General features: G+C 27.5%; 1 protein-coding gene across 3 annotated transcripts in view; it reads left to right on the forward strand.

The window, feature by feature from the left end:
• Nucleotides 1-12,062, forward strand: part of LOC142332726 (uncharacterized) — a 74,729-nt gene that overhangs the window by 40,846 nt on the left and 21,821 nt on the right. For all 3 annotated transcript variants that reach the window (XM_075379341.1, XM_075379332.1, XM_075379323.1), the window contains exons 10-14: nucleotides 1,977-2,127; nucleotides 4,576-4,742; nucleotides 4,967-5,133; nucleotides 5,710-5,834; nucleotides 7,783-7,949. In XM_075379341.1, coding sequence (XP_075235456.1) covers nucleotides 1,977-2,127; nucleotides 4,576-4,742; nucleotides 4,967-5,133; nucleotides 5,710-5,834; nucleotides 7,783-7,949 — 777 coding nt within the window. The remainder of the gene's footprint in view (nucleotides 1-1,976; nucleotides 2,128-4,575; nucleotides 4,743-4,966; nucleotides 5,134-5,709; nucleotides 5,835-7,782; nucleotides 7,950-12,062) is intronic.

A 12,062-nucleotide genomic window follows, 5' to 3' on the forward strand; every position in this document is an offset into this window, starting at 1 on the left:
AGCTTACCCACAATTGTAAGGAAACATGACTTTACATTACTAGGAGGCTCAAATAATAGGAGATAACGTTTTTGGAATGAATACTGATTTGTAAGATCTGGTATCTATTATGACTCAGAATCAAGTACCTCGAGCTTAGGCTTAGCCAAAAACTTTAAATTACATTTTGTATCAAATTCAACTCCCCCCCTCTCGCCCACTCTCTCTTTCTTTGTCTCTCTGTCTTTCTGTAAGACAGATGGATGGATGGACTTTCTGTCTTTCTTAAAATAAGAGAAGAAACCCTTTATTTTCATTAATCAAAATCAGTGTAAAAAAATAGGGAATAATGAGCTGGGTATAAATAAGTAAGTAAGAGATAAACAGACTTATGATAAAAATAAATACAGTGTAAAATATAAACCCCATGAAACCATAACTGTTACAAAACAATAATAAGTTAAATTAATGAAGTTTTTATAAAATTAAATACAGTGGTTTACTTCAAAGTTATTACTGGAAAACATTTTGAACATTTCAAATTCAAGGTTTACAACATTAAGGAGTGCTAAAAAAACAATAAATTTTACTAATATAATATACTGACAATAAAGTTACTGAAAATTTTGTTTAGAAAAAAGTATTATCAAATATTATATTAGAAGTAAATATCAAAACAACAATGATAAAAGAGTTACATAGAAAAATATAAGAACCATCTAGAAAGTAAAGAACATCCTTACATAATACTCACAAAGGTAATGTTTCATCAACAGTTAAAAATTGGTAGTTCTCTGTTGTATTAGCACAGTCGATTGTAATTAATAACATTAATTTTAAAATATATTATTCATGTTTTAAATCAAATTCAATAGTAATAATGTTATCAAATTCAAAGTGTGATATGATATTAAAAGAAATGTCCCCTTAGAGACTTTTGTACAAATAAGGAAATGTTTAGTGATGAGATTGTTATTGAATCAATTGTGAGAAAACTGTCACATTCAACAAAGGATGTTCACAGAAAATATAACTGGATGACCCTTTTTTGTAATTAAACAACTGAAACAAAAAATTGATAATGAGATTTATAAGCAAAAACAATTCACTGTTGGATGGCATGCTCATTTTGTCAAAGTTCAAGAACGACACAATATTGCTGATAAAGATAAGCCATGTTTTTGGAGGTAGCTTAAATGTCACTGCTGCATACTTGGTTGTTTTTGTCAGAGTGAAATTTTTGCCCATATTTCATTACAGACTATAGTAGAGTTTAAAATATTATTGGTATTTCCAATTTATATCATTTAAGTAGGGACAGCTTCCAATATCTTCCTTTGTGTTTAGGCTGTGAAAGGCAAGGAACCTATCTTGCATTCACTGAACTAAATTTGAGATGACCTAACCCTGTTGTATCTATATTCCAAACCTTTATTTCAGGTTTATCAGAAAGTTCTGAAACAGTAATTTTCCAATCTCTTGAATAAGTATTTAAATTCCTGTCTGTTTGTCTTTGCTGACTAAGGTTTTTAACTGAAGTGTCAACTCTGTGAATCATTTTGAACTCTCTTCCAACCCCCTCTGTATGTCTTGCACCATTTACCAACTTTTGAACTAAGAAAGACATTCATCCTGAAACTTCCAAAATGATTTTAAGTCTCATTGAAATCTGATTCGGAAAAACCCATCTTTTTATAAAAAATTAAATATTAATTTTCTATCAACAATACTGGGCTTTTCCTGTTGAGATAGATACATTGGTTAAGAATGACAGATAGTTGAGAATTGGCAACCAACTACTGATAAATTCAGATTGGTATTTTTTTTTGTCAAATGAGTCATGTCCACCTTAAAAAATTATACATGTAGAGCATAAAAATTGTTATTTATATCCAATCTTCCCTTATATATTATGTATACACAAGTTTTATAAGCTTTGTAACATTTGTTCATTGCCTATAACTAATAAAGAATTTGTTTTCAATTTTTGACAACAGCTTCAGAAATTCAGGCTCGCTTTATTGGCTGTTTTAATAGCAAAAGTAAGATATTAAGGCATTATAAGGTTGATTTAGAAGACAACTCACCTCAACGCTGTGTAGGAGTCTGTGAAGCTCTTGGTTATTATTTCGCTGGAGTTGAATACGGGTATGTTTTGATAAAAAGCTATCAATTTAACTATAAAATAAAAACTAACACCATGATAATTGTAATATCTTTTAGTAGAAGTAGTAGTAGTAGTAGTAATAGTAGTACTGATGAAAATTCTGTGAATGTCACAAATTAATTTGTGGTCATATATGATTGATCAATTTCCAGTTCCTCTAACTACTTAAACTTGACATCAACTACTTAAATTTGATATGTTTGCTGTCAAGTTCACAGACTAGAATTTGGAGTGAAATTCATAGGATGAAATTTTATTCAGCAATGAAAACATTGTTTTTGATAATATATAAACATAATTCAAGCCTGACAGTAAAAAAAATCTCAGATTTTTTTTTACAATGACATCCAAATAATTTTCAGGTACTGATTTCTATTTATTTATTATTTAATCCTCTGATTATATTTGTTATACTACTGGTGATCAGGTGTTATGAAAGCTATTTTAAGATGCTACAGAAGAATTGTAGCAAATATTTGCTAACATTAAATGTATCTGAATGCCTGTATAATGGTATGCTTGAGTTTTCACTTTATAAAACTTCAGTAACAGATTTCAGCATTTGTCAGCCTGAATAGACCAACCACTAAGCTGGTAATTAGACAAATACTATTTTAAAACAAAAGATTCTCATTCAAAAAAGAAAGCTGCTCCTTTCTAATTTGTAACAAAATTTTCATTTCATCATTGTTTGATAAAAAGCTAAACTGAACCTGCCAAGGAAAAATCTACACATAGAAATAAGTTAAAATCACTCTATTAAAACCACTGTTTTTGTTAAGAATATTTTGTAATTTATATATTTATGTTTTTATATCAGATACTAAATGGATCATAAATCCATAATATTTTCAAACTTTTAGGTAAAATTGCAGAATAATGAGCAATGTTTGTTCCAACATCAGTATATAATATGGATATAGGCTTTAAAAACACTGAATCATTGTAATTGTTGAAAGTATTTTTTGTAAACAAGAAATTGTTTTTGTTCAGTAGCCCTGAATCACATCTATATTGTAATTCCCTTTCTTTTATTCATGTCATCACTTTTATTTCTTCATAAACGTCTTTTGAAGCTGCAATTGCAATCGCTTTTATATGCGCATCATTTCCCCAAGTTTTAATGTTCACAGTATTATTTATTAATTCTATTTGGAAAAGACTACCTAAGATCCATATTAGTAGCTAACAAGAAGGGAAGGCATGGGCTTCAATTGGTACACCGATTTGAACCATATTGCGTGTGTGAACAGTACACCACTACTTACGTGTCTTCATCACAAAATACTAACATGCAATATTCTATAAAACTCAATAAAAATGGCCCTAAAAATTTCCTTAGCATTTTATATTAGTTTATATATTAATTTTGTTTCATGTCGCTGAAGTAGATATGTAGTATAAGTAAGAAAGTGTCGGATCCGTAACCATGCACACATAATTTTGAATCCGACTTATATACATATATTTTTTTTAACTGTTTTGTAAATTTAAATACATTGATTTATTAATAACTATTAACCTCTGATTGTAAAAATGTTTTAACTGCAAAGAAAAGTACATAAAATTTTATTTCACAAATAACTTCTGGTTTTTTCATACTTTTTTTTGTATTGTTATTGAATTATTATTTATTGTTAATTTTTTTTACAATCACAGGTTAATAATTATTAATAAATCAATATATTTAAATTAAAAAAAGAAAAAAGTTAAAAAAATATATATATGTATATGAAGTCAGATTTGAATGGATATGCCTTCCCAAATATTTCATTAATTAAAATTTTGTTTAGCTATAACTCTGGAACCAACGAAAATAGGTACCACTTATGTCATTGAAAATAAAATAAATAAATATCACTTATATCACAGAAAATCTCTACACAAGGGCTTATTACTGCATTTAAGAAAAAGAGCAAAATCCAAATGTTTCATAATTGAAACCCTGCTTTATTTAGAGGTCTGACTGCATGTGCACTTTTGGCCCAGTTGATTGCAATCAAAAGGGGAGGTGCACATCTAGATGTTACAACAGTCCTAATACAAAATTTCAACATTCTACGGCTAATCGTTTTTGAGTTATGCGAGATACATATGTACATACATACAGACGTCATTCCAAAACTAGTCAAAATGGATTCAGGGATGATCAAAATGGTTATTTCTGTTGAAATTTGAAATCCAAAATTTTTCGCGATTACAATACATCCTTTACTTTGTATAAGGAAGTAAAAATAGTGTGCCTGACCAATCATGAGAATAAATAGCAGAGTTATTGCTAGTATTTTGACATAATGTTTTCACTATGAAAGTTAAAATAAGAACATGTGAGTACATGCATTCCTTTCTTTATTCCTTTCATATCAGAATTTTTTGATATTTTCTTCTTTGTTTGATTTAATCTAATTTATCATTTTACCTTTGAGCAGCATTGAATGTTACTGTGGATATATCACACCTTCCAAGAATTTAATGGTAAGTAATGAGGAATGCAACACACCATGTCCTATCGATAAAAGTCAATTTTGCGGTAGTGGGTGGAGACTTGCTGTGTATTCAACTGGTATAGCTGCTGATACTACCATATACAATAAAGGTAAACTTATTTGTTGCATTACTTTCTTGACAGAATTTTAAAAATTTGTCTATCTTTGTACAATTTATATAATAACTGTTTTGCATATTGTTCATACATGGCGTTTTCAATGCTTTCAAGGTGTTTTTTTTTTTTTTTTTAGTGTATCATAATATGTGATATTATTTGAAAAAAAAAATATGAATATGTGAAATGTGAATATGTGTAAAAAAATTTGTTTTCAGATAACCATCACTTGGTGGATAATAACAATAGACTGTGTATTGATTCAGTGACAAAATATAATGGAATGAAATCAGTATGTAAAAATGATGTAATTTTTGAAGACTTATTCGACAGTAACATTTCAAAAGACAGATGGCAACATACAGTTAAAATTTCAGATTTACCAGTAAGCAATAACTTTTATGTTGTCATCTTAATTATCAGTGATCTGATTAAATCAATTATTTAGCTACTAATCTAAACTCTCTTTTAAAAATATTTGAAATTATTTTATTAGCAACCACTTTAATAAGATTGGAATTTTTGCTGTAATATTGTAAATATGTTACAAAAGTGGTTAAAACTTTGTTAATTATTTCTCACATTAAACATAATATTCTACTTCATCTTGACAATGTATTTTACGTTGATTATATGCTGAATTTAATATGTTTATTGTACTTGTTCAAAAGTTTTAAAAAAACAAAGTGAGATATTTTTCAAATTTTATTAATGTCAAATCTTTGGCTGAATATGGGTGATAAATATATTACTCTAAATGAGCCACATTCAGAAAATAACCTAAAAATTCTGATCCTCTACAGCAGTACAAGGTATAGTATTTGAAAAATATAACTAGTCTCAAACATAATAATAATTAAACTTATCAAATCAGATGCTTCTATTTCTTATAACCTCTATAACCCATTCTGTATAATAAACATGTTTTTTTTCTCATTAGTATTTATTTTGCTCATTATAGGATGAAGACTTTGTTGTTTTTACTAACGATGTGAAAAATTCTTTCATTAAAAATGGAAAGTTACACATAAAACCTTCATTGATGCCAGGAGATACTGTAACTCATGGAAAAATTACCTTAATTGGGTATGTTTTCTTTTCATTTATTTATATTTTTCTTATAATTGTTTATTTTTATCTAAAAGTATAACAAAAGAAATTTAATATTAATTCCAATAAATCAACCACCAAATTGCCTCATCTTTTTTTTATGTGATAATACATATATGTTAGATCTAATCTGTAAAATACATTTCTTCAGAATAAATTCCAGAAATATAATTATACAATTTACTGACAAGCATAACAGATCCTGCATGTGTTCATTTTTTGCTTATTAGTATTATTTGTTTACTTGGAGTAAATGGGTATTTCAAATACGTAATTTCAAGGAGTGTTGTATCTCATGACTGGTTTCTGATTCAGTTTTATGCAAATTAGTATAGTTTTCAATGTTAAGATATTTTATATATTTTATTATACCATGCATGTATATGTATTAAACTTCATGGTACATGGGCATTGTATTATTACGCCATAACAAGTATTTTATTATTCATTTACATATTTATTCATATTTACAGAGAAACCCATCCTCCTCTCTTGAGACTGGTGGTTTATTAATTTTCCCATTTGTTTGTATTTATAAATTTAATAGTTTTCTTGTACTTATATTTCAATATTTTATTAATTTCTACCTTTTAAAATTATTATTGGTATATGAAACCAAAATTTTAACTTTTTTATTTGATGTTGAACAGCGTTACATATTTTTATCTTTACCTTTAAAAGCCTCATAATATTTGAAACATCTGGTTTTAAATTATGAAGTAGTTTAACGTATAATTGCAAAAGTAATTGTTGCACATAGTTTTATATTTCAAAAATATTTTTATATTGTTTTTTATTGTTAACCTTTTTAAAATTCTTATGATTTATGTTTTCTTACTTCTTTGAGTGAGCATCATCAAATAATACCAATGGCTTGATGTTCATGGTATGCCGCAGCAGCAAGTGTGCACAATTGTTTATTTTTTAAATTATTGTTAAGGTCCCTCCTCTGTAATGTAATCTCAGAGATTTTCTTGTGCACTATTTTCTGCAGAGCACCTGAGCAAAATGTGCTGTAGTGATTCATTTTTGTTGCAGTCCCTACAGGCTGAGGAATCCCATAAGTGGAATTGACAGAAATACTGCCTGGTAATTGTGTGGTTGATGTAAGCTGTAGTTTTAAATGTGGCAGTTGCCTTCGACACAATCAGTATAGTGCCAGATAAGTAGATACTCATTGAATTTCATACAGATGTTGGCCTGTGACCCCTGTTCTCCATCTTTCTACCAAGTCGCTTTGAGTACATTAGTGGCTCCCCTCCACTTCAAATGATGCTTTGGGGTTGTGCTGGCTGGTCCTTGTTCCTGCCCCTGGAAAGACTATGAAAACAGTTACCCAACACCAGCAGCTAGCTTTCTCTGAAAGTCCCATACCTTATAATTTCATTAATTTATTTTCAAGTTTAAATTTATTCTTATTTATGTGTGTTATATTCTCTAAAATGTTATTTCTATATTTATAATTTAAATGTGTGAAATTATTTGTTGAAGTCTATTATCTATGGATTCTAAAGTTATATTGTATAACAAGACAGCCATTTGCATAAATTTTATTTACAAATTTAAATTAATTAAATTCAAATTAATTTCAAAAAATTTACTTATCAGCAAGTGTGGTTAATGATCAGACACACACACCATCATCATAACACAAAACAATAAATAAAATTTGACTTATGTGAAACAAAAAGTTCTAAAAAATGGTTAAAAAAATGTTTTTTAACAATCATACATTAAGTATTCAATAAAGGCATTAACAAAACCTTGTAACATGTTGTAATCATACCACAGTCAGTAACAATGTATGAGATTATACATGATTAATCACATTACATAAAATTATATTAACATCATATTTCATGTTATACACATCCATGCAAATGGAAAATTTATTTATTGATTAATTCATAATCTAATTTCACAGATGTACAGGAAGAAAAGGAGTATCTGAATGTACAATGGAAGCTGTATCATACAACATATTACCACCTGTGTTTTCTGCTCAGCTGACCACAAAAAATACTTTTTATTTCCGCTATGGAATAGTTCAGATTATTGCAAAATTACCTGTGGGTGACTGGATTATTTCTGGTATAAGGAGAACTGTTTATTTAATATTATATTTTAGTTTTAGTATTACACACACTAATATAATAAAAATAACTTTCTGTTTACTGTAACTTTTTCATTCTTCTGCATTTTGTTCAAGTTTCATCCACTTCTTATTCTGATTCATCTCAAATTAGTTCCATCAATCTTGATAAAAGCTGGAACATGCCTTTATTTTAAACTAACTTAAATTATTAAATTTCTGTGGGATCTTCCTCCTCTCTTAGATTTAAGTGATTATGCTTGATGAATTCTCCTAACTTGGAATGGATTTTTGAATAAAACTTAGTCCAGTAAAATAAGTACATTGATAGCATAAATGAACAAGTGGTAGCATGCTTGCCTGCTATCTGAAATGCTTTGTGTCGGTTCCTAATTAACAGTCCAGAAAACTTTTGAGTCAACCTCTGTATGACTGCTAGTTTATATGACTTATGAATAACATATTTAAAAATTACTGTAATATTTATTTAACAAGTTCACTTAATTCCAAGTGAGAGGTTCTTCCCCTATCTTGATAAAAAATGCTTTTATCTATACTAATTGGGATACATTAAAAAAAGTTTTTTAAAAATTTAATGTTATAAAATGTATAATAAATGTTCTTTCTTTTCTGGTTAGCCTCCAGAACCGTTGAAGAGTATAACTTCAGAGGATGAATGAGTATGATATGTATGAATGTAAATGAATTGTTTATAGTCTTGTACAGTTCCACATCGATGATGTGTGGTTAATTGAAACCCAACCATCAAAGAACACCGGTATCCACGACCTAGTAATCAAAATCCATATAAAAGTAATTGCCTTTACTAGGATCTGATTCCTCTATCAGGCATACAATCTCATTTTTTACATTACTGAAATTAAATAAATGAGGCCAGATTATGTACTATAAATATTACATTTTTAAAACATTGAATGTTGCAGTGGCTTGTCCATAATGTAGTATAATACACTAAATATTTCAATAATAACTTGTTTAAATAGATTTTATAAATTTAAACTTTCTTCAGATATGCATTATATACAATAGGTGCTCATTTAACAATTTGTATATAACTTAGTATCTAAATATCAGTTTACTACATGGATTATGTTTTTAAATCATGAAGATCTGCTTCATGTAAAATGGCGATGTATTTAAAAAATGAATTTTAGATGATGTATAAAAATATTATTCTTACAATTAACAGATTAATATGTACAGTTTTTAGATCTTTTTTTCATTAATCATTACAAAAAACTCTTTTCAAGAAGAGCTTACAATTTTGAAAATAAATTTGAACCAAAGCTGAAAACTTATAGATTTACCTTTCATAACTGAAAACCTACTGAACTGAAGCTACCATTTCTCAGGTAATCAAGGTTAGAGTCTGAATGTTTGCTTTTCTATTTATCTTCAGGTGGAACTTATTCTACTACACATTTTTAAAGCACTTTAATGCAAAGTGCTTATGAAAATAAGTTAGATTCAACTCATAAAATTTTGGTTTTTAACATTTTTAGCCTTTATATTTCAAATCTACTAATTTTTTTAAATGATAACCATATTTTGTTTTCTTCCTAGATCATTATATTACTTCAAGTATGAGATAAGATCAGTAGAATATTGCTTGTGTATTAGTTTTGCTTGACAAATATACCTTCAGTGAATTAAATAGGTTTATGTATTGCAAAAATGAAACTGATGTTTTAAAATTTGTACTGTATTTCAAAATATATTCTACTGAAGTACTGCAATTATATTTTTTTATTTGCAATAAAAAAAATGAAAATTAATTTTTAAATGTCTATTACATATTTTTGTGAGTTAATTGCATACTGTAATTAATAAGAAATATTTTTGCTTTGGAAAAATATTTCACTTAGTTTTGTTTCTATTAAAATCTTGTAAGAAATGTAAATTGAAAAATAAGAAAATAAAATTAATTTATAATTAAAATCCTCACAATAATAATAACTGATAAAAAAATATTAAATTGGACGTTGAATTAAGAGTAATGTAATACTAAAACTGCTAAAATATTATTGAATAAAACTTATTAAATCAAGGGGTACACTGATTTACTTCATTAAATTTAAAAAGAAAGAAATTATAGAATGACTGTAAAAGATTCTGAAAGCAACTGTTTATAATACGGATGCTCTTCTATTAATGAATTTGCAATTAAGCATTATAGCAATATAACAATAAATTATTATCAATCTTGAAAATCTCAAAATTAAATGGCAAATTAATTGCCATTGTACTATCATATATTACTGTTTAATTAACTGACCTAGAAGATAAAACAAACTTCTCTTCTATTTTAATTTTTGGTTTTTTATAATATCTGATGAAGTAGTGATCATTAGTTACTATACTGATGAAGTGATCCAAGGGATGACCAATTCAAAAAAAAATTGAAATTTACTCACTTGTTTCCTACATGTTTCAGGACCTTAAAACTATTTTTTTTTTTTAATTTTCTATTTAAGCAACTATTTTTGTTACGGTACACACACCTGTTTTTGTGATTGTAAGGGAACTAAAATACTACTGGTCCTGGAAGAATGAAACAAAAAGCAATTTATTCATATTTTCTCAAAGTAAAAAATTAGTCTAGTAGTTTATTTACCTATCTCAAGAAACCCCCTTGGAGCACTTATTTAGTGAGTCAAAATGGTATCTCTTTTAAGAGGGTTTTCATGATTTTTGAGAGGTTATAATTTTTTTATTAATGCAATACAAAACAAAGTTTTTTATTTGCCATAAACATCTACAAAAACACTGCAGGTTATGCAAATTTGAGATTTTTATCTCCAGCCTCTTCAGAGTTATTTGAAACCAAATTTTAATTTTTTTTTTAAATTAGCTTTCAAAAAGTCATAAAGATCTAAGGGTAAGTAAATTACCATTAATATTATTTATGGTAAAATTATTAACATATACTTACATTCAAAAAAATAATTCAAACTGTGTATTGAATTTCAAACCTGTTGAAAAAAATTACCAAAAAAGAAATTTCACTGTTTTTCATGTTCAGCTTTATGGTAATCTTTTCATAGAAACAAGAGAGATAGGTAAATAAACTACTAGACCAATCTTTTACTTTAAGAAAATATGAATAAATTGCTTTTTGTTTCATTCTTCCAGGACCAATAGTTTTTTAGTTCCCTTATAATCACAAAAAATAGGTGTGGGTACCATAACAAAAATGGCCACTACAGGTAAACTGCTTATCTAAAAAATAAAAAATAAAATAGTTTTAAGGTCCTGAAACAAGTGGGTCATTATTTAATTGGTCAAGCAACCAGCTTATGTTTTTTTTTTTGTATACTTGAAATAGATTGAACCATAATTGTAATTTTTATTGTTGATAATAATTTAAGATGTTCTGTTTTTGTAATAATGGTTGTTCTATTGTTACACTAAAACAAGAAAGCATTCCAAACATTCTGTACCAGTTAAAGTCATAACATATATTGCACTTGGCCTAAAAATTAAATTTTTTTAATATTTCACCAGTCAATATAGGACTTTTCTTCTTACTTCATTATGGTAATTGCTTAAACTGTTTAAATATTCCATACCAGTATGTAGATTAATGGAAATCTTCTGTAAAGTGAGTTTTTATTTTCTAATTAGTATATAAGAGAGCATGAAACATTGGTTACATTAAAGAAAACCCCTTCATTATTATTTCAATTTGAGAACTTTTTTTTTTGTAATACCGATAAGTTTTTTTTGTCTTCCATACTCTTAAGAGAATCTGACCACAAAAACAAAAAGTTACAACCAAACAATCAATCATAGAGAGGGAGATTACAAAAACTGTGACCATGACCCATCGTATTGACTACCATGAATTTATTGAAAACTTAATGTGAGAGGTTGAGTTCTAACTTAAAAACCATTGAAACTAATAAATGAAGTCCACCACCTTAAAATGTAAAAGGATTTGATTGCCAGTGAGGTTCTCTATTGTTTGTTAAGATTTCATTCTACACTCATAAGGCCTCAAAATTTTAGTAGAACTCTATCAGTATTAGCGGAAATATCATCTCATTGAACTGTTTAAGAGAAACAAATAGTACTTTTCAAACTTCATTATT

Source organism: Lycorma delicatula, chromosome 1 (genome assembly GCF_047948215.1).
Source record: "Lycorma delicatula isolate Av1 chromosome 1, ASM4794821v1, whole genome shotgun sequence".
Lineage (NCBI taxonomy): Eukaryota > Metazoa > Arthropoda > Insecta > Hemiptera > Fulgoridae > Lycorma > Lycorma delicatula.